This window comes from Lithobates pipiens, unplaced genomic scaffold (genome assembly GCF_037356315.1).
Source record: "Lithobates pipiens isolate NorthernLeopardFrog02 unplaced genomic scaffold, aLitPip1_a1.2 Scaffold_8, whole genome shotgun sequence".
NCBI classification, from domain to species: Eukaryota; Metazoa; Chordata; class Amphibia; order Anura; family Ranidae; genus Lithobates; species Lithobates pipiens.
In genome coordinates, this window is record NW_027507903.1 from 383047250 (window position 1) to 383069629 (window position 22380).

Below are 22380 nucleotides of genomic sequence, written 5' to 3' on the forward strand. Positions count from 1 at the left end.
TATTTAGGAGAGGCTTCCTTCTGGGATGACAGCCATGCAGATCAATTTGATGCAGTGTGTGATGTATGGTCTGAGCACTGAAAGGCTTACCCCCTACCCCTTCAACCTCTGCAGCAATGCTGGAAGCACTCATATGTATATTTCCCCAAAACAACCTCTGGATATGACGCTGAGCACGTGCAGTCAGCTTCTTTGGTCCACCATGGCCTGTCCTGTTAAACCGCTGTATGGTCTTGGCCACTGTGCTGCAGCTCAGTTTCAGGGCCTTGGCATTCTTCCTATAGCCTAGGCCATCTTTATGTAGAGCAACAATTCTTTTTTTACAGATCCTCAGAGAGTTCTTTGCCATGATGCGCCAAGTTGAACTTTCAGTGACCAGTCTGAGAGCGTGAGAGTGATGACACCAAATTTAACACACCTGCTCCCCATTCACACCTGAGACCTTGTAAATCTAACGAGTCACATGGCTTCGAGGAGGGGAAATGGCTAATTGGGCCCAATTTGGCCATTTTCACTTAGGGATGTACTCACTTGTGTTGCCAGCGGTTTAGACATTAATGGCTGTCTGTTGAGTTATTTAGAGGGGACAGCAAATGTACATTGTTATACAAGCTGTACACTCACTACTTTACATTGTTGCAAAGTGTCATTTCTTCAGTATTGTCACATGAAAAGATATAATAAAATATTGTATGTGTATGTATTTGTGTGTGTGTGTGTGTGTGTATATGTATGTATGTATGTATGTATGTATATATATATATATATATATATATATATATATATATATATATATATATATATATATATATATATTAGACTTTATGGGTGAACCTGTTATGGGAACTACAGCATACAGTATATAACTTCTTTTTGGTTTGGATTAAGCCTTGGGTTGCAATTGAGCTTTAAGCCTCCCGGTGCTATACCCCTCTCACAGTTGTCAAATGTCTGAGACTCTGTGGCCAGGAGAGGATTTGGTACTTAACAGATAAATTATAAGAGTAAGGTTAAATCCTGAGAAGGTGATAAAAAGGAATTGAAAATGAGGGGATTTGTAGCATCAGAACATGTATTTCTTGAATGAATAATATTTAATCAAATTTTTACATTTTATAGCATATTCCAATGCCTGTACTATACGGAATTTTTCTTCAAATGGGTGTGGCAGCTTTGGGAAGCATTCAGGTACTTGTTTTAAGCTATAATTTTATTGTTTAATAGACACTGCATATTTTAAAGGTATTATTTCTTTGCAGATAACCTGTGGCTTATGTATGCATATTTTTTTCTGATTATATCTCACACTATCAACGTTGTATCAGAAGGCTGAAGCAAATGAAAATCTCTAATTATGTTTATGGCAATTTCTGGTTTGCAAAGTGCCAATACTTTGTGTGGCCACCATTATTTTCCAGCACTGCCTTAACTCTCTTGGGCATGGAGTTCACCAGAGTGTGGTTGCCACTTGAGTCCTCTTCCACTCCTCCGTGATGACATTTTTAAACTGGTGGATGTTAGAGACCTTGCGCTCTTACACCTTCCATTTGAGGATGCCCCACAGATGCTCAATAGAGCTTAGGTCTGTAGACATGCTTGGCCGGTCAATCACCTTTAACCACAGTTTCTTTAGCAAGGTAGTGGTCATCTTGGAGGTGTGTTTGGGGTTGTTATCATGTTGGAATAATGCCCTGCAGCCCAGTCTCTGAAAAGAGGGGATCATGATCTACCTTAGTATATCACAGTACTTGTTGACATTCATGGTTCCCTCAATGAAATGTATTTCCCCATTACACTCCCACCAATATGTTTACCTGTCTTGTCTTTGTACTCCTCACCTGGTTGTCACCACACACACTTGACACCATCTGAACCAATAAGCTTATCTTGGTCTCATCAGACCACAGGACATGGTTCCAGTAATCCATGTCCTTAGTCCGCTTCAGCAAACTGTTTGCAGCCTGTTTATTGTGCATCATCTGTAGAAGAGGCTTTCTTCCGGTCCCGGCAACGCATGGAGTAGCGGCACTTCTCAGCTCCCGCAGATTGACCCCTAAAACTGGCTTATAAACTCTGTCTGACCATCCGGTGCCACCCCGCCAGCTAATGGACTGCTTTGTAGAAAAAAACGGCCCGCGATCACATTCGACCACGACGGCCACGCCAGCACATCCACAAATCAAGGCCCGGCTTCGGCCTGGTCCACCCTCGTGGATGAACCAGCCATGGAGGTGAGCGGCAGCTCGTCTCCCCCCAACTCACAGAATGCTTCCTGCCCTCCACATCAGGAAGACACCAACATCCACAATACTGAGCTTTAGCTCAAGCAGTCCCAGCAATACTGTCCGCCATGATAGCTGCATCAGTGGAGAAAGCTGTGAACACAGGAAGGCAGCAGATCAAAAAGCAACTGGGAGAACACGCTACCAGATTAAATGAGGCTGAAAGTCGTCTTTCCAACATGGAGGAGGAACTGCATCAGGCACAAGCTACAGAGCAGGCCCAGGATAAAACGAACCAATATGTACTTCAAAATCTGGATGACTTAGAGAGATCCAGAAGGAGCAATCTACACTTTGTCAGTATCCCAGAATCCCTCCAAGCATCTGCCCTCACAGAACTTTGCACCAGATGCATCCCCGAACTTACTCTGACAAAGCATCCACCTTGAAAAAATTCAGACAATCCAGATCTCTTCAAGTGGAGGGAGTGAAGATTCTAATCTTTGCGGACTACTCCACCGAAGTCTCCAAGAAAAGGAAAGCCTTCCATCACGTCTATACGGAACTCCACCAGCGACAAGTGAAATTCACCCTGGCCTTTCCTGCAGTTCTCCGCCTCAAAACCCCCAATGGGGATCATCTCTCCTTCCAGGACCCCTCCAAAATGGAAACCTATCTATGCACGTTACTCACAGAGCCTCACTCCAAATCCTCTTCAAAGGCTACCTCGACCAAACACCCACTGGACCAAAGAAGCCCCAGGAAAGACTCTCCGAAACGCTTCAGGCCCTCGGGAACTGAACATCACTACAATCCTTGCTGACTCAGTAACTGTATGTAACCACCTAATCTGTTGATGGGCACTTGATAGTTTCTTTATTTGATCACTCAAGACTGGGGTGCACCTTCCCGTAGGGCGCCAAAGCCCTCACCAAATTTTAACGGGCATTACTAATCTAAAGCATTTGGGGTACCCCAAATGTTATCAAGTTCACCATGTTCTTTATTTCTATTTACAGCCCCATGATCACTGCTGCTTTCATTAAATTCCCTCCACCTTACGCACCCGACAACTACCGCTGTGAGAATAATACAGCTGCACCATACGGGTAAACATCCACTGCATTATCTCAGGTCAGTAATGGGAGCTGACATGCACAGTGGCTCCATGCAGAAAAAAGAGAAGTTCCTTAAATGTTTTGGTTTATTGTCTTTCGTATTTTAACCCTCCCAACTAATTCCCCGCATATCCCACCTCTCTTCTCCACCACCCTTCCGCCACCACTTATTCGAACACCATTTCGCTCCATTAAAGGAACCACAATGGTATGTTTCACATTGTCTAATCCTCTCAACAGACCAAAAGCTTCTAAATCCCCAACAGCAGCTCATATGCTCCCTTTGACCCCCCCCCCCCCACATGAAAGTCACCTTGTGGAACGTCAAAGGGCTTAGATCCCCCTTCAAAAGACTTAAAATCCTTCATCACCCTAAGAGGCTTCACACAGACATTGCCCTCCTCCAAGAGACCCATCTATCCGCTCCCAATTTCCATTGCATGAGAAAACTCTGGGAGGGCATGGTCTTAGGGTCCAGCACAGTTGGACTCAAGGCAGGGGTTCTCATCCTGATACACAAAAACCTTTCATGTGAAATCATCTCCACAACTCCCGATGAGCAGGGGCATTTCCTCACTACACACATTTGTGTAGGAAACAGAGATCTTATAATAATGAATATCTATGCACCCAACAGTCCAGGAACACAATTTTTTAGGGACATATCCTCCAGACTGCTGTCCATCCCACATATCCCACCTCTTGCTGATGGAGATTTTAACACCATCTTACACCCAACAGATGACAGATCTCTGCCCAAATGCTTGCACAAAACCCCTCCGTCCTCCAACCCAAATCAGTTTGCAGACACGATGAATTCGCTACACTTCCAAGACATTTGGTGACTCCATCACCCTGTAGACAGGGAGTTCACCTTCTATTCCAACCCACATAAAGTCTTCACTAGAATTGAATACCTCTTCTGCACCGATAAACTTGTCCCAATGATTTTCGGAGCAGACATCCATGACATAGCCATATCCGAACATGCCCCCTTTTCTGTGACCTTTGGCAACCCAGACCTTCTCCATAACCCCAGAATTTGGCATTACCCCTCCTTTCTTCATAACAACTCTGATTTCCAAACCCAGATGGGTTCACAGGGGAATTTTATAAAACCCTACAAAACCTAATTGAGCCCACCCTACTCAATGTATACAAAGGTATTTGATCTGGTGGCCCTTACTTACCTACTGGGAATCAGGCCATTATCAAAACTGCTTTCCAAAAAGGGAAAAGATCCCCTTGAACCAGGCTTATATAGGCTAATCTCACTCTTAAATCTAGACGTTAAAACTCTCTCAAAAATAGCTGGCAATCGGTTTTGCCAACATTATCCCCTCACTGATAAACCCTGCCCAGTCAGGCTTCGTGAAAGGGCGAACAGCCGCTTTAAACATACGGAAAGTCATGATGGTCTTGGACCATGCTAAACTTAATCTGGGTGACTTTGCTATCACTACCTCAGACGCGGAAAAGGCCTTTGACAATGTCAGCTTTGAATGGATCTTGATGACCATGTCAAAAATGTGTTTCAAAGGTCCTTTTAACCACCTTGTGAATGTCATGTACACATCCCCCGCGGTCAGACTGGTAGCAGCCGGCCTTCTGTCCGATTAATTCCACCTCCACAAGGGCTCTAGACAAGCCTGCCCCCTCTTCCGGCTTCTATTCCATCTTGCATTAGAACCCCTTTCCAGGTACCTGACCCAAAAGGCCCCTTTACATGGGATCAACATCAGTAAACATGAACTACGCACATCCTTATTTGCCAATGATATCCTTATCTTTTCAGCTAGCCCCCTCTCTGACTTGTCAACCATTAAAACCGTCTTCAACTAATTCAAACTCTGCTTGGGTCTACGCATAAACTATAGTAAAAGTGAAATTCTTCCCATAGGTTCCACCACTCACCCCCTTGGATTCCCCACTCTCCCTTTCAAGTAGCCAAATCACACATAACTTATCTGGGCATAAAAATTGGGAAGCTACCTTCCTCCATATACCACCTTAACTACCCACCTCTGATTACCAGGATATCCCAAGAATTGGGAAACTGGATGGATCTTCCTCTCTCGCTTCTGAGAAGATGTCACCTAGTAAAAATGGTCAGTTTGGCACGCCCCTATTATACCCACTACAGATGATCCCATTATTTATGAAACACAAAGATATCAAGATACTAAATAAAGCCATTTCTAAATTTCTCTGGAAAAATAAACAACCACGCATTGCTTTTATGAAACTATATCTTCCCAGGAGCAAAGGGGGTATTAATTTACTTAATGTTAGAACCTATAACCTAGCATGTCTGCTCCACATAGGCTTAGATTGGCTATCACAATCTTCCAGATACTCCAATTACCTCTTGGAATTAAATTAATCTACTGGCTGCCCTCCTCCACTGTAAGTGGAAGTCCGTCCCCTCTACTTTGCAACACAACCTCCTTCTAAGAGACACGGCCATTGCATGCAGGGAATCGAGGAAGAGCCTGAAGCTCTCACCTTTCATATCATGGCACCTCCCCATCCAGGACAACCCTAACTTCCCACCAGGTATGGATCACAAACCCTTCCTTCTTTGGAAACAAAAAGGCCTCACCAAATTCTTCCAACTATGCAACATGGAAACAGGGCAACCTCACTCCTCAGTCGTTGCCGCAGCCTTCTCTCTCCCCCAATCGCATACTTTCTACTTTGGGCAGTGTGTCAGCTTTCTTTGTAATGCATGCAGAGAGGAAAATAAAATATTCAAAACGACTATTACAGATCTAATGCTCCTAAATGGCTCATACACAGTCTCTGACATCTACAAACCTCTCCTTCAAAAAAACACTCCCCCCCCACCTTCTTCAGCAGCAAATTGGAGCAGGGACTTCCCCGACACCGACTTAGTGGACAAGCTCCTACAACGATATAACAAGATCTTACAATTGATACCCAACAAATCATGGAGAGAAACCCAACTAAAAGTCATACATCGTGCCTACATCCCCTTCCCCCTTCTATGACAAAGATGACCAAAAATCAGCCACTTGCCTGCTTTGCCACCAAATCAAACCCTCATTATCTCACCGCTTCTGGTCATGCTCTTTCATTGTCATCTTCTGGGACCAAGTTCTGTCCTTCATATATGGCATAACCCTATTGAAACTGCCAAAAGGCCCTCTACTCCTCATATTCGGATATTGGGACAAACACCTCCTTACATGGTTTGCCAAATCCCACTCACAACACACAAATTGGATCTTGATATGCCTCCTCATGGCTCAGAGATCCATCCTGAAGAATTGGACATCCTTCTGTACACCTAAAGTCTCAGAGGTTAAAGGGGAACTCCTACTCCTGTTATATAAAGACAAACTCAACACCGACTTTAACTGTGATATCTCCACCAAACGTCTCTACTCCAGATGGAAAGTTTTCATGTAATCGGTTTTATCTCCAGAGGAAATTTCACTTTCTCATATTATGGGGCTCCTCGGATAAATATGGGACAGGATGACACAACCTACAACTAACTCCCACTCCCCACTAAGGACATCGCAATTCCTCCCATCTATACAACCTGACCATCCATTTTCTCACCCCCCCCCCCCCCCCCAACAAAAAAATAATCTATTATATCAGCACTCTCCCAAGAGCACATAGCTCATACCATACTGAAAATTGTCGACCAGACTTTATTTCTACAATTTAGTGATGTACCCGCCCCCTCCACCACTCCCCTACCCTCAATCTGCCTCCCTCTACTTTGCCTCCCTACCTTGTAGCTCTCAGGGACCCTTTACAGATGATCCATCCAGTTATTTCTACAGAATAGTTTGCTTTATTACATAGTAATTTGGAACAGTGTCGTTGTTACACTTCTCACCTAGGCACCTCTACCCCTAGGTATTGGGTTCTAGGTATAGGTATATTGGGTTCTACACTTTACATCATAAGATTCCATGAAAAAATGTAAAATGTATTGTATTTCTTTCCTGTTGTCATATCTTGTAATGCTATTTTCCTTTAATAAAATCTTAAAAAAAAAAAAAAAAAAGGGAAGAGGCTTCCTTCTGGGGCAACAGCCATGCAGACCAATTTGATGCAGAGTGTAGCATATGGTCTGAGCACTGAGGGACTGACCCCCCCATCCCTTCAACCTCTGCAGCAATGCTGGCAGCACTCATATGTATATTTCCTAAAGACAACCTATGGATATGACGCTGAGCACGTGCACTCAACTTCTTTGGTCCACCATGGCGAAGCCAGATCCTCAGAGAGTTCTTTGCCATGAGGTGCTATACAAGTACATACAAGTGACCAGTATGAGAGAGAGAGCGATAAAACCAAATGGCTAATTGGGCCCAGACATTAATTGCTGTGTGTTGAGTTATTTTGAGGGGACAGCAAATTTACACTGTTATACAAGCTGTACACTCACTACTTTACATTGTAACTAAGTTTAATTTCTTAAGTATTGTCACATGAAAAGATATAAGATATTTACAAAAATGTGAGGGATGTACTCACTTTTGTGAGATACTGTGTGTAAAATATATATATGTATGTGTGTGTGTGTGTGTAGGAAGGCCAGTATGGTGGCCTGAATTTATGGGAGAAGCCCGGGGGGTATTTAACTAGCCCTCTCGCCTGTGGCCTTTGTCGGTTTCCTGTGCGCAGTACCTTGCGTCACTAGGCCGACTCTTCCAACTCGTTTGCGTTGTTAAGTTGCCCGTTCAAAATTTCAGCAGCTTTCGGTTTCTGTTCGCAGTTTCTGTGAGGCTTGCGTTCCCGTTCGTAGTTTTTCATACAAACTTGTCTGGCTCGGCTGTCGCAGCTAGAGTTTTGCTGACGTTTCTTCATTTCATGTATCACCATTTGCTAGATACCGTGTGTCACTTGAACCCCCCATACGGAACTTACGAGTCATTCGTTAAAGAAACCCTGCACGTAGCCGTAGCACTCAGCCACCGATTTGTGCCTCTATCATTTCTAAAACATTTCATTCATTTTTACGTACCATCCAGTTGCGTCCGCTTCGCACCTGTTCGTCCACCCGTGTCTCAGTTTTCTTGTCTTATGTTTTAAACCATGATCTTTGCCTCAAACAAAGGTAGCTGGAATAGCCAGCAACTCACGACCCAAATACAAAAACCCCCTCCGCTCAGGCGGCCCATGATCAACTTGCGCACTTACTAATAGCCATAGCACGGCGGCAAGTCTGATACCTATCCTGTCCTCAGGGAAAACCCTGATCAGGATCATCATTTTAGGCCCCCTAGCACTATCAACCGCATCCATGGACCATGTGCCACTTCAAATACTCAGCAGAAGTTCTCCACAGACTAAGGAATACTAACACAACACTGCCATCTTCCATACAAAAAATCCTTCAAAAAGAACAACTACTAAAGACTGGATGACAAGCAACCATCAAACACAGGAAGATATCTACTCAACCACAACAATTAGCATGCGCCTTGATTAACGCCAGGTCTGCAGTCAAACACAGACTGGAAGTACACGACTTCATCACCAAGAACGACGTAGATTGCCTCTTCATCACTGAAAGCTGGCTAACCCCTGACTGCAACACCATCCTCACCGAACTAGTGCCGAAGAACTACAGGATCCTAACCGAACACCGGAAAGGAAAAAAAGGAGGAGGCCTAGCAGTGATCTTTAAATCTCACCTGGTGCTCACCAAACCATCTTCACAGAACCTAGTGCCTTATATGGAGACCCTGACGCAACATCTTCAATCAACACCCCATGACACCACTCATATTCTACTATGCTACAGACCGCCGGGACCTAAGTCCAATCTTCTATCACCCCTTACAGAGCTCATTGCAATACACACCCTAAAATTCAAAAATTTCCTGGCACTCTGAGATTTTAACCTCTGGGTAAACGAGCCCCAAGACCCTATCATGACCGCCTGCATCAAGCAACTGGAAGAACTGGGTTTCCAGCAACTGATAAAGACTCCCATACATGGGGCAGGACACACCCTGGACCTCATCTTTAAACAAAACATTGACATCAACATACTCGACAACATGACATTGCCATTGACGGACCACCACACCATCAAATTCAAAATCTCCTCCAACATCACCCACGAAAAACGGATACCTGCAACAACAATGCATTGGACCAGATCGCAGAAAATATTGTACTCCGAATCCTTGAAAACCACGTTATCCAATAAGTTAACTACAATGAACTTAAGCCATTCTGCGGTGCAAACACTCAACTCCCTGAACAAGGCATTACTACAATCGGCAGACTCAGTAGCCCCAAAACGCAGGACTCTCATCAGGAAAAAAAACTCAGGATGGTTTGATGGCTCCCTCTCTCTACTAAAGCAAGAACGCAGAAGAGCTGAAAGAACTTGGAGAAGAAATCCCACCGAGGAAAACCACTCAAACTACAAAGGACTTACGGAGAATTATCACAAAGCAATCTTCAAAGCTAAAAAGGATCATTTCTCATATACGATTTCAGGAACTGTTTAAAATAATCAATCAATGAACCCGGTATGCCTAGAGTCCCCAGCTAATGAATCCCAGGATTACTGCAACAAACTGTCTGATTTTTTTCATCGATAAAGTCAAAACCATCAGGAAAACAATTCTGCAGAAGAAAACGGCCAACCTCAGCCATCAAAAACAAAAAGATGATGTCTACACCAACATCCCACAACCGCCGAAGTTGGTACTGAACCCAATTACCGAGGACACCACTAAAAACATCATCAATAAACTTTGTGATAGTACATCACCAATTGATATCATCCCCACAAAACTACTGAAAGAATGTTCCGACATTGTGGCTCCCGCCATAACGCACCTCAAATACCGATCATTCCAAGAAGGGATCGTTCCTGGCACCTTCAAACAAGGCATCATTAAACCCCTGCTAAAGAAACCTAACCTCGACCCTCAGGACCCAAACAACCGTAGGCCAATTACAAGCCTTAACACCATTTCCAAGATCATAAAGAAAGTTGTAGTACAACAGTTAGAACTCCACCTGGATACACACAAACTCCTGGACCCGCTGCAATCAGGCTTCCGCCTGGGTCATGGAACAGAAACAGCCCTCCTCAAGATATGGGATGATACCCTCGAAGTAGTGGATGATGGAGAGTCATGTCTCCTGGTACTGTTAGACCTCAGCGAAGCATTTGATACAGTAGACCACACTACTCTACTCGTCCGCCTTTCAGAAGTAGCAGGAGTCACAGGCTCAGATCTCCAATGGTTCATGTCCTTCCTAGGAAATCGTTTACAGACAGTGAAACTAGGAGAATTCTTCTCTGAACCCCGGGCAGTCGCTTGCGGAGTCCCTCAAGGATCACCCTTGTCACCAGTCCTCTTCAACATTTACATCCGCCCACTCCTCCAAATTATCAGATGTTCAGACCTCTGCTTCCACTCGTACACTGACGACACGCAACTTTATTCCCGTATCACTGGACAAAGATCACCACCAACTAGAAAATTGCCTCATTTTAATAGAAGACTGGATGACCACTAACTCCCTCAAACTCAACGAATCAAAGACAGAGCTTCTTATCCTACACCCAAACCATAATTCCCTAACCAAAACCTCCTGGACACCACCTGCCATCTTTGGGCAGACCATTTCCCCAATGACCAAAGCCAAGAGTCTCGGGGTCATTTTGGACTCACAAATGTCAATGGATGCACAAATAGGAGCAGTAGTCAGTGGTTCTCACCATCTTCTACGCCTGCTACGCAGACTCATCCCTTTTATCCCAAAGAATGACAAAGCAGTGGTAGTTGGAACAGTCATTAATTTGCGACTAGACTACGCAAACTCGCTTTACATAGGATTACCAAAATATCAACTTGCGCGATTACAACTTATCCAAAATATGGCAGCAAGGCTGATAACAGGAAAAAAAAACCTGGGAATCAATCTCCCCTTCCCTGAGGAACCTACATTGGCTAACCGTAAAGAATCGGATCACATTCAAGACCCTCTGCCTCACCCACAAATGCGTGCATAAAGACGCTCCTCAATACTTAACTGAGAAAATAAATCATTACACACCAAGCCGCAGTCTGCGATCAACCAACAAAAACCTCCTCCTCGTGCCCAACTCCCGGTACAAATCAAAGGGGGTCGGAGATTCGCTGTCCAAGGACCTTGGTTATGGAACGCTCTACCAACCAACATCCGCCTGGAAGAAAAACCACCTGACCTTTAGGAAAAAACTCAAGACCTTCCTCTTCTAGATGTTTAGACAACCAAGCTCTTCACAGCGCCTTGAGGCGATTCAGTTCACGTTGTGTGCTATACAAATACTGCATTCATTCATGCTCCACAGTCCGGTTTATTATCAGTCGCAATTACGGCACAGATTTGTACCTCTGTCATGGCCTATCATCTCAATCATTTCACTAATTTCACTCATTTCACCGTCATGTACTGCTCTCTGGCCTCATTTCAGTACATGCTCCAGCGTCCAGTCGTTGTCAGTTGCAGTTTGTGGCTCATCAATTTGTGCTTCTGTCATGGGAAATCATTTCACTGTCATGTACCACATTCCGATCCAAATCCAGGCACATCCATGATGCACCGATTCGTTCCAGCGTGCTTTAGTTATTTTTCGGCCTCATTTCAGTACATGTTCCAGAGTCCGCTTCGTTGTCATGGGAAATCATTTCACTGATACGTATCACGTTACGATTCGAATCCAATTGCATCCGTGATGCACTGATTTGTTCCGGCATGCCCCAGGTATTTTTCAGCCACATTTCAGTACATGCTCCAGAGTTTGGTTCGTTGTCAGTCGCAGTCAAAGCATGACCTATTCGTGCCTCTGCCATGACAAATAATTTCATTCATTTCCTCATTTCACTGTCACGTACCGTGCCCAATTCAAAACCAGTAGCATCCGCGATGCACTGATTCATCCCGGCATGCCCCAGTTGTCTTGGCCTCATTTCATTCTGTGCTCCACAATCCGACTCGTTGTGTGTCGCAGTTGTGGCATGCCAATTTGTGCCCATGTAACGGCAAAACATTTCACTCATTTCATTTTACACACTTATCGATTGAATCAAATCCACTCAAACCAACAACGCATCGATCCAACAATCGCACAATCCGATTCATGTTGGTTTAATTTCATACACTTTACAACCAATTCATATCAGGGTTCATTTCATACAATTTACAAAGATTTGTTTAGGTCTCAATTTCATATATGCTAAAGCATGATTTGAATCCAGTCGAGTTGGCGGCATAGCGAATCGTAACGGATCCTAAATAGAGAGATATATAAAAAATATAGAGAGAGAGGGAGGGGCAATTGTCTCTGTGATATATATATAGATGACATAATGGGACATTGTATGTTTTTAATCACTTGCAATTTACCATTCTTATTGCTGTTATTACAAGATAGTAATGACACCAAATGTGTGCGCCTCATTCAACTCTTCCTCCCCCAACCAAAGCAGTGTGGAGCTGACAGGGGGAGGAGAAAGCTGAACAGTGAAATGCTAGTTTACGTGCCAACCCCTCCTACACAGGCACAGAATGAATGGGAATTATAGTTTATTATAAGCTAAGTGAACTACAGTCCCAGAGGGCATTGCCAGAAGGAAGCAGAAAGCTGGAATCAGAGCTCTAAATGCATTTTTTTAAATGAGACAAATAATGAGCTGTTCAGAACACAGAGGTAAGCGGTTTTCAAATAAAAATGATTATGCACATTGAGATTGTCATCAGTGTTTGGCATGATTTATAAAAGAATTCGATTTTTAGTTCTGAAGGTGAACTTACCAAGATATCCATCTTCAAACTGCTGACGTATATGTACATATACGTCAGCAGTTTGAAGATGGATATCTCGGTAACAGCAGCAGCTGCTGCCGTAACCAAGGTATCCACCTTTAGAGCCGGCAGTTCTGTTTACATCAGTGGTAGCTGCGAGATCACTGTTATCGGTGACGGGAGAGGGACCCCTCCCTCCCGCCGCTCTCCTGTGCCCTCCGCTGCTCACTGGAGCCGTCGGTAGTGGTGCAGGCAATCGGGTCCTTCACGTTGCTGGGTATGGAGATGAGTGAGGGGAAGATGGCCCCCACCTGTCTCTATACCATAGCAGGGCGGAAGTGATGTCAAAACGTCACTTCCGCCCATACTTCTCAAAGGCACATTTTTCTGTTGTCGTTTTTTCAAATGACAATTTATTTTTTATTTATTTTTTTTCCAAATATGAGATCTGAGGACTTTTTGACCCCAGATCTCATATTTAAGAGGATCTGTCATGCTTTTTTCTATTACAAGGGATGTTTACATTCCTTGTAATAGGAATAAAAGTGACCCAATTTTTTTTTTAAAAACTGTGAAAAAATAAATAAAATCAAGTAAAATAAATTAGAAAAAAATGATTTTTTTAAAGCGCCCTGTCCCGACGAGCTCACACGCAGAAGCAAACGCATATGTCAGTAGCGCCTGCATATGAAAACTGTGGTCAAACCACACATGTGAGGTATCGCCGCGATCAGGAATTCTAGCCCTAGACCTCCTCTGTAACACAAAACATGCAACCTGTAGAATTTTTTAAACGTCACCTATGGAGATTTTTGAGGGTAAAAGTTTGATGCCATTCCACGAGCTGCCACAATTTTGAAGTGTGATATGTTGGGTATCAATTTACTCAGCGTAACATTATCTTTCACAATATAAAAAAATGGACTAACTTTACTGTTTTATTATTTTTTATTCCAAAAGATGTACGCTTGTAAGACCACTGCACAAATACGGTGTGAACAAAAGTATTGCAATGACCACCATTTTATTCTCTAGGGTGTTAGAAAAAAAACAATATATAATGTTTGGGGGTTCTAAGTAATTTTCAAACATGTAAACACCAGACGTATCCAATTAGCATTTTACCGGCTTACTTCTAATAGAACACTAGCCTGAACAGTAAATCATGCCAAATGGATAAAATGTAAAAGTATCAAAACAGTATTATTCTTCCAAAAGAAAAAATTCTCTCTAAGTGACTGAATCCAATTTAGACACACACATAATTTTACATTTGTCAACACAGGAGTAAAAATTGATCACTAAAAGCATATTGTACCAAATGTACTAGGGACACAATTAAATGCTCTTATTTCTGCAGAAACACTTGAAATATAAATTTGGTATTCAGACCATTAGGGATTAAAGAATTTGATTTGTAAATCAATATCTCTCCTTTTGAAGCAGAATGTATTGAAATTCCCTCTCCTACAGAGCAAATATATTCTTTACTTTCAATCCATTCACAATTAACATCACGAGTCCTTTCAAAGTGTTGGGCAATGGGGCTATTAGGTTCTTTTCCTTATATATCTATATATAAAAAGGCCAGTATGGTGGCCTGGAATTATGGGAGGAGCCCGGTGGGGTATATAACCAGCCCGTTCGCCTGTCTTCCTTGTCGGTTCCGGTGCGCGATATCTGATACGTCAGAGATCAAGGGCCGACTGTTCGAGACCATTCGCAGTGAGTTGTGTTCGTGAGTTCCCGTGTTTGTTAGTCCCGATCGTGTCCGTGTTGTCAATCGTCTCGTCTTTCTAAAGCGTTCGTGTGTTTTCCCGTCCGAGTGTCGCATACTCAAAGGAATTGCCGTTGTCATACAACACATCTGGGCAGGCTGTCGCAGGTAGGGCTTCGGCACCCATTTTTCATTTCATGTTTTCTATATTCACTTAAACACGATATCCTGAACTCACGAACCTCTCACTTTACATTTCACGAATGTTTTAAATCATGTCACCCTTACTTGTTACCTCATGTCACTACTCCTTCTCCTTTCGAAGAGAAGTCGTTATCACCTATTCGTGACATGTCGGTCATGCCACATCAGGCACTTCATATCGTAGGCTTACATTTCTAGTCGAAACGACTCCCCAATCATTTCAAAGTGTTTAAATCGTTCGAATCATTTCGAAAACACAACCGACTGCTCGTCATGTCAAAATCAAGCAGTCCGGTTCAAATTTATTTCGAATCGTCTCATATCGTTACGAGTCATCTCAAACCTTGTCGGGTCATTTCAAATCATTTCGTATCGTTTCATATAATTTGAATCATTTCAATCTTTTCGTTTGAATCATTTCGATCATTTCATATCATTTCGAATCAGTTCAATCAGTTTCATGTCATTTCGAATCATTTCAAATAATTTCACGTCATTTCCGAATCATTTCAAATCATTTCATATCATTTCGAATCATTCGTTCATTTCTGTCACTTACCGCGCTCCGGTTCGAATCCTGTCGCATCCCCGATGCACCGATTCGCTCCGAAGTGCCCCAGGTTTCAGCCTCATTTCGATACATGCTCCAGAGACGGAGTCACTCGCAGGTTCAGGCACAGTCCCTGATTCCAGTCTTTGTCATGGCATATCATTTCTGTCACTTATTACGCTCCGATTCGAATCCTGTCGCATTCATTGATGCACCGATTTGTTCCGGTGTGCCCAGCTGTTTACGCCTCATTTCAGTACATGCTCCAGAGACGGATTCTTTGTTACAACCATCAGTCCAGTCGTTGATTCTTGTCTCTGTCATGGCAGGTCATTTCTGTCACTTATCACGCTCCGATTCGAATCCTGTTGCATTTATTTAATGCACCGATTTGTTCCGGTGTGCCCAGCTGTTTACGCCTCATTTCAGTACATGCTCCAAAGACAGGATTCATTTTTCATTTCATGGGCTCACCCTCTGATTTTTGTCTTTGTCATGGGTATCATTTCATCTCACCTATCACGCTCCGGTACGAATAGTCACACCTGTGTACCAAATTCGTCCCGGCGTGCCCTAGGACAGGCCTCATTTCAGTACATGCTCCAGAACCCGTTTCGTGCTCGGTCGCAAGATTGCGGCATGACGATCCAGACCTCTGGCATGGCAGATTCACTCATTTCACTGTCACGTACCGCTTCCCGGTTTGAATCCAGTTGTTTTTTCAATGTTTTGATTCCGGCCGGGGGGCCTTGCTCATTGGCCTCATTTCACTAAGGTTGCCTCAAATTTCAATACATGCTCCAGAGTTCGGTTCACTGTCAGTTGCATCTGCGACGCGACCAAATCACATCTCTGTCATGGTAGGCGTTTCATTCAAAAGGCAACATTTCATTTGTTTGTTTGTCTCATTTCATTTATTTCATTTCATTTTCATTTCTAAATCTCACCTCCATGAAGTCACTATTTAGCTAGCAATCTCTGTTTAGGTATTGAACTCTCAAACAAACTTCACCTTCATGTTCTCAGGTCAGTCGAGTTTTCAGTAGGTCCACCCTGCACCTGGTCGGACGGTGCCTCCTTAGGTAAGAGAAAAAAAAAAACATCTGTGAAGGAAACGCACATGAGCGGAAGCGTCCTTCTCATCAAGCATGTATTTCTTCAGGAGTCACCAACGAGTCTTGTAATCCATGTCACCCTTATGTAGGTTCCGCTTAGAAGAAAACCCAAACCCGAGTACAAGTAGGCTCGCCTAGGCCTGGATTACGCCACCATGTCCCGGGCCGGCAGTGAGGATCTCACAGCCCCATTATCTCCATCTCTAGTCTCAGAGAGTGGCAGCCAGCGGTCCCCCAGAGCATGGACCTCTCCCAGACTGACAGCTGAGCTGAGGCGCAGAGGTGTACCCTTTCCGGCAACAGCCAGAAAGGCCGAGCTTTTCAGGCTCCTCTTTCCTCCCCCAGCTGTGGCAGAAGCTAGTACCCAGCAGGCCTCCCTGGGCTCTATCACCTCCTCAATTTCGCAGCTACATACCCTGGTATCTTCCCTGGCGACCTCAATGTCAGAGGTCCAGAATCGGGTGGCCCTCCTCGAGACCCGCCCGCCCGTTTCTCCTCCAGTACCAGCAGCCCAGGCAGTGACTAGCCCACTCGCAGGTATCACCGGGTGTACGTCAGTTGTGTACCCTTCTCATCTGGTATCGGCTAGCATCAGGAAGGACATCCTAGAGGGCAAGGACGTCAATCTGGCTTCTCTACTCATCTCCATCCACGAGCTTGCGGAGAACAAGGCTTATACGTGGGGGGACGTGTCAGTGGTCCTCAAGGCCAAAGACCCCAGGCTGGACAGAAAGCTTTCGGTCACCGAGTTTACGTTGGCCTTCGGCATGTTGAGGGATAACATCTGCTCAGCCTCCCCCAACAGGAGGGAGGAGCTGGATCGCTACCTCCATGCAATAGTAGATCTAGGTTACAAATACGGCGGTTTTTCGTTTTATGACTACCACCGCTCCTTCCCCGCTAAAGTGGCCGCCAGGCTCTTTCAATGGAGCGTCATGGATACCGAGCTATTTTGCCGCCACTTTGCGGGTCTACGGTCTCCCCTCTGTGCGATTTGCCAGTCGGCTACCCATACCGCGACCTGGTGCGCTAACTCAGTGACAGCCCGGCCTTCAGACAATCCTTCTGCCTCAGATACTGCTCAGTGCCCACAGGTGCCAGCACGCCTGCCGCAGACAGATAAATTTGGGCGCCCGGTCAAGACCATGGGAGGTGCAGCAATCTGCAACAACTACAATAGCGGGTCATGCAATTTTAGTCAATGCAGGCTGCTCCACATATGCACGCAGTGTCATAGGGCTCATCCCAGGCTTATGTGCGAGGTCAAACAGATTAAGAAATCTTGACTGAGCCGGGTCAACGTCTCATGGCTCAGCATCTACCTTACAGCTCATCCCACTCCCTCACTATCCGTCTACCTTGTTCAGGGCTTCACTCAAGGCTTTCACACTGGACTTATCTCTCTCCCTCACCTCACGCACGAATGCCGGAACCTGCGGTCAGCAGCCATGGATGAACGAGCCATTGACCAACTCCTACAGACAGAGTTAGACCAGAACTTTATCATAGGCCCTTTCACACAGCCCCCATTCAACACCTGGAGAGTCAGCCCTATTGGGCTTGTCAAGGGCAAGTTCTCAAATAAACTCAGATTGGTGTACGATTTGTCAGCGCCTCATTCCTCTTCTGTCCCCAGTCTTAATTCCCTTATCCCCTCCGAGGAGTTCTCTCTTAAGTATGCATCCGTAGACACGGCCATCCAGGCCATTCTCGAAACAGGCACGGGCACCTGGCTCTCCAAGGCCGACATCTCGGATGCTTTCAAGCTCCTTCCCATCCATCCATCTCTCTGGTGCTGGCATGGCATCAAGTGGAGGGAGCTGTACTATTTTGCCACCAAACTGACATTCGGGTCCAAAAGCAGCCCCTGGCTCCTTGACACTTTTGCGCAGTCACTCACGTGGATCTTGCTGCATGTAGCCCGGTGTCGGGGAGTCATACACTATCTGGATGACTTCCTGCTGATCGAGCCACCCGGCTCACCGCCAGGAGATCTGGATAAGTTAAGGGTGGTCTTCAGAAACCTCAACGTCCCCATTGCCGAGCACAAGGTGGACGGTCCAACGCAGTCCATCACCTTTCTCGGGGTTAACCTAGACACCAACACCATGCAGGCCAGCCTCCCCCCGGATAAACTGGGCCGCATCAGGACGGTCCTGAGGGACTTCACCCGCGCCAGAACTTGCACCAAGAAACAGCTACAGTCCCTACTCGGCATGTTGAATTTCGCCATGCGCATCATCCCTCAGGGTCGCGCCTTTGTGTCACGCCTATTGGTCTTACTGTCCCTCACACAGGACCCAGAGCAAGTCCTCAGCCTTGATCCCGCGGCGATAGCGGACCTCGCTATGTGGGAGGAATTCCTATCGTCTTGGAATGGCGTGTCCCTGTTCATTCCCTCCGTGTCTTCCCTTTCACCCCAGGTGGTGACAGACGCGGCGGCCTCCACAGGCTTTGCGGCAATTTTTGGCCACCTCTGGCTCACAGCTCCCTGGCCTCCCCAGATACTGGCGATACCTGGCTTCGCCGAAACATCCTCCCTGTTTGAATTATACCCCATCGTAGCTGCAGCACACACATGGGGCCGCAGTTGGTCGGGTCAAACTGTGACCTTTTCAACAGATAATTTAGCCACTGCAGAGGTCATTAATAAAGGCAGGTCCAGGTCTCTAGCGATGATGTCCTTAATACGTCGGCTGGTTCAGCTCTCGTTATTATTTCAGTTCAACATCCACTGTTCCTTTATCCCCGGTAAATTCAATCAGGCAGCGGACGCCCTCTCCCGCTTTAACTTTGTCTCATTTTTCGATCAGGTGCCCGGAGCCGGACCAACATCAGCAGCTATCCCGGACTGGTCTCAGCTGACCCTGGACTAGCCCCACACCTCCTAGCGGCAACCCAGCTCATCGATCTCTCCCTCTCACGTAATACCCTCAAGGCCTACCTTCCTTATTTTCTTACCACGCCGTTCGGGCTATCATGCGCGGCGTCCAGAAGCGCCAGCCAGTGGCCAGCACCAGACGGCTGCCTATCACAGGAGATATTTCTAGAAACATGTCGGATATCCTGGCCACATCACCTTTCGGTCTCCGCCCTAGTGTCATCTTACAAGCAGCCATACATCTGGCCTTCTACGGCTTCTTACGGCCAAGCGAGTTTACTTGTAACAGCCCCACAGCACGCATGCTGTGCAAACGCCACCTGGTCCGTTACGAAGACCATTTCATCTTACACTTAGAAGTCTCCAAAACGCAGCAGCTTGGCTCGGGTACGGACATACATTTCTATAAGACCAACAACCGCTGGTGCCCGGTCGCCACTCTCACCCGCTTGTTGACCCTTCTGGCTGATCAACCAGAAACTAGCCCGCTTCTGCCATTTCATACTAAACCTCTGAACGCTGCCCGGTTTATGGAACATATCAGGATACTCCTGAGTATCCTTCAGCTCAATCCTACTCACTACTCCGGACATTCATTCCGTATCGGAGCAGCCTCAACAGCCTCCCGCCAAGGGGTCCCGGACCATGTCATCAAGAAGTTGGGCAGATGGAAGTCCACCTGTTTTTCCCGTTACATACCCAATCCACAAGTGGAGAGGGCCCAGGCCTTTGTCAAGCTCACCCAGTAACAAACTTGAAACAATAAAGCACAACCCCTACCTGAATGTTTTTGCCCCCTTATTTTGGTATACCGTACGTTAGACCAGGGCACACTTTCAGGTCCATTTCAAGTAAGCGAGTTTATGTTAACCTTGTTTGTCATCCTTATCCGTATCGGTCAGAGGGCTCTGAACCATAAATAAAAAGGCCAGTATGGTGGCCTGGAATTATGGGAGGAGCCCGGTGGGGTATATAACCAGCCCGTTCGCCTGTCTTCCTTGTCGGTTCCGGTGCGCGATACCCACCCACCCATCCCCTTTTTAGGGCATTTCTCAAGCATTATACTCCTCATGAGAGTACTCATTTCACTCCATTTCATATTCATTTCATTTAACACTCATTTCTCAATCTAGGGTATGCCCCCTTATTTTGGTATACCGTACGTTAGACCAGGGCACACTTTCAGGTCCATTTCAAGTAAGCGAGTTTATGTTAACCTTGTTTGTCATCCTTATCCGTATCGGTCAGAGGGCTCTGAACCATAAATATATATATATATATATATATATATATATATATATATTTTTTTTTATTATTATAACATGGGCATGTAAGCATATAGATAACCCTAGTTGTTGCACAATTGATCAAATCATACATGTTAATCATCTTGGCACCATTTCCCTTGCCCTGGGATATTCTGACAACCAGTTCAATTGTGTTTTTTTAATAAATGCAGAATGAAAGTCTCCCAGATTTTTGGCTCTCCTAGCTTTTACCTGAGGTCTCTTACCAACTATGTCTTTTAGGTTTTCCCCAGTGCTTGGACAGAACTTGTTTCACTTCCTTCCACTGGGAACCGGGAGTTACGAATCTCTGAATTTTCAATAATTCAGTTCTTTCCTTCTCCAGGGCATTTCATGCTTTTCATGCTTTTTTAAAGACACTGTGAGGGTAAACCCTCTCCCTGAGCCTTTTAGACAGATTCTTTGCCTCACTTTTAGCCCTTGTACACGCGGTCAGAGATTCCGTCGGAATGTGTCTGATCGGAGCGTTTTGTCGGATTTTCCGATTGTGTGTGGTATGCATCGGACTGTTTCCGTCGGACCAAATTTTCCAACTTGCCGGAAATATTTTCCGACAAACTGCTCCGATCGGACATACTCCGATCATGTATAGCCTACTCTGACGGACAAGGTGCCATGCATGCTCACATTCAAATTCCGACACGGAAGTGCCCATTCAGGTAAAACTACTGCTCGTAATCGATATAGCACATTCGTCACGCTGCAATGTTAAAAATTCTTTCATGAAGCGCATTCTATTGTTCTTTACAATGCTGCAAGAAGGAACTTCTTTAGATGCTCATAGTCACACACACTTCTCCCGAACGTATTTCCTGACTCTTTTTTTAACCATTTCGGGAATACAATTTTGGATTTCGTCACATCTACACACTTTAAGATTTATTTTTTTTGGATGCATTTATTTTTTGTTTTTTCCTAAACATCTCCTTTTTTGACAGTTTGCTCATTTCTCCATTTTTTGGGGTGCGTTTTGTGTGTAAACTTACCACAACAACATTATTATGTTTTTTAGATTTTCTTTTTTAATCTACAGGAGGTTGTTTAGTGTTGGTACCCCTTGTTAATCATTTCACTTTTTTTGTGAAATGTACCTGCCTGCTCACAAATAAACTGGCCTTTTGGAAGGAAAACACATACGCAAGTATTTCATCAAACAAAAAAAACCTTTATTTTGGTTGCAATAAAATAAAAAGAGGAAGGCAGCGCTGGAGAAACTTGTTACTTTGGTGCAGCCTTTGGCCCCCAGGGCAGACATGAACAAATTAGAATAAGAAAAATTGGTGGCCTGAGGAGTACATATCTCAGGGAGAGAAGTCTGGTTCAGAAGTCCTAGAGATCAGGAAATTCAGATGCCATTTATGTCCCCAGGATGTGGTTCTTCAAGAGGCTGCATCTTCTGGCAGACCAGACTGAACCCAGGCCATCACTCTCTCGTCTTCCTTAGGCACTTCCCTCCAGGTAT

General features: G+C 45.0%; 1 protein-coding gene across 6 annotated transcripts in view; it reads left to right on the forward strand.

Annotated features, from left to right (window-relative positions):
- The window catches only part of LOC143964154 (electrogenic sodium bicarbonate cotransporter 1-like), a 1025456-nt gene that overhangs the window by 871160 nt on the left and 131916 nt on the right, over positions 1–22380 (forward strand). For 4 of the 6 annotated variants that reach the window (XM_077473846.1, XM_077473847.1, XM_077473850.1 and 1 more), the window contains one exon: positions 1120–1188. The exons of the other annotated variants lie outside the window; for them this stretch is intronic. In XM_077473846.1, the coding sequence (XP_077329972.1) occupies positions 1120–1188 (69 nt within the window). The remainder of the gene's footprint in view (positions 1–1119; positions 1189–22380) is intronic. 6 annotated transcript variants of the gene reach the window in all.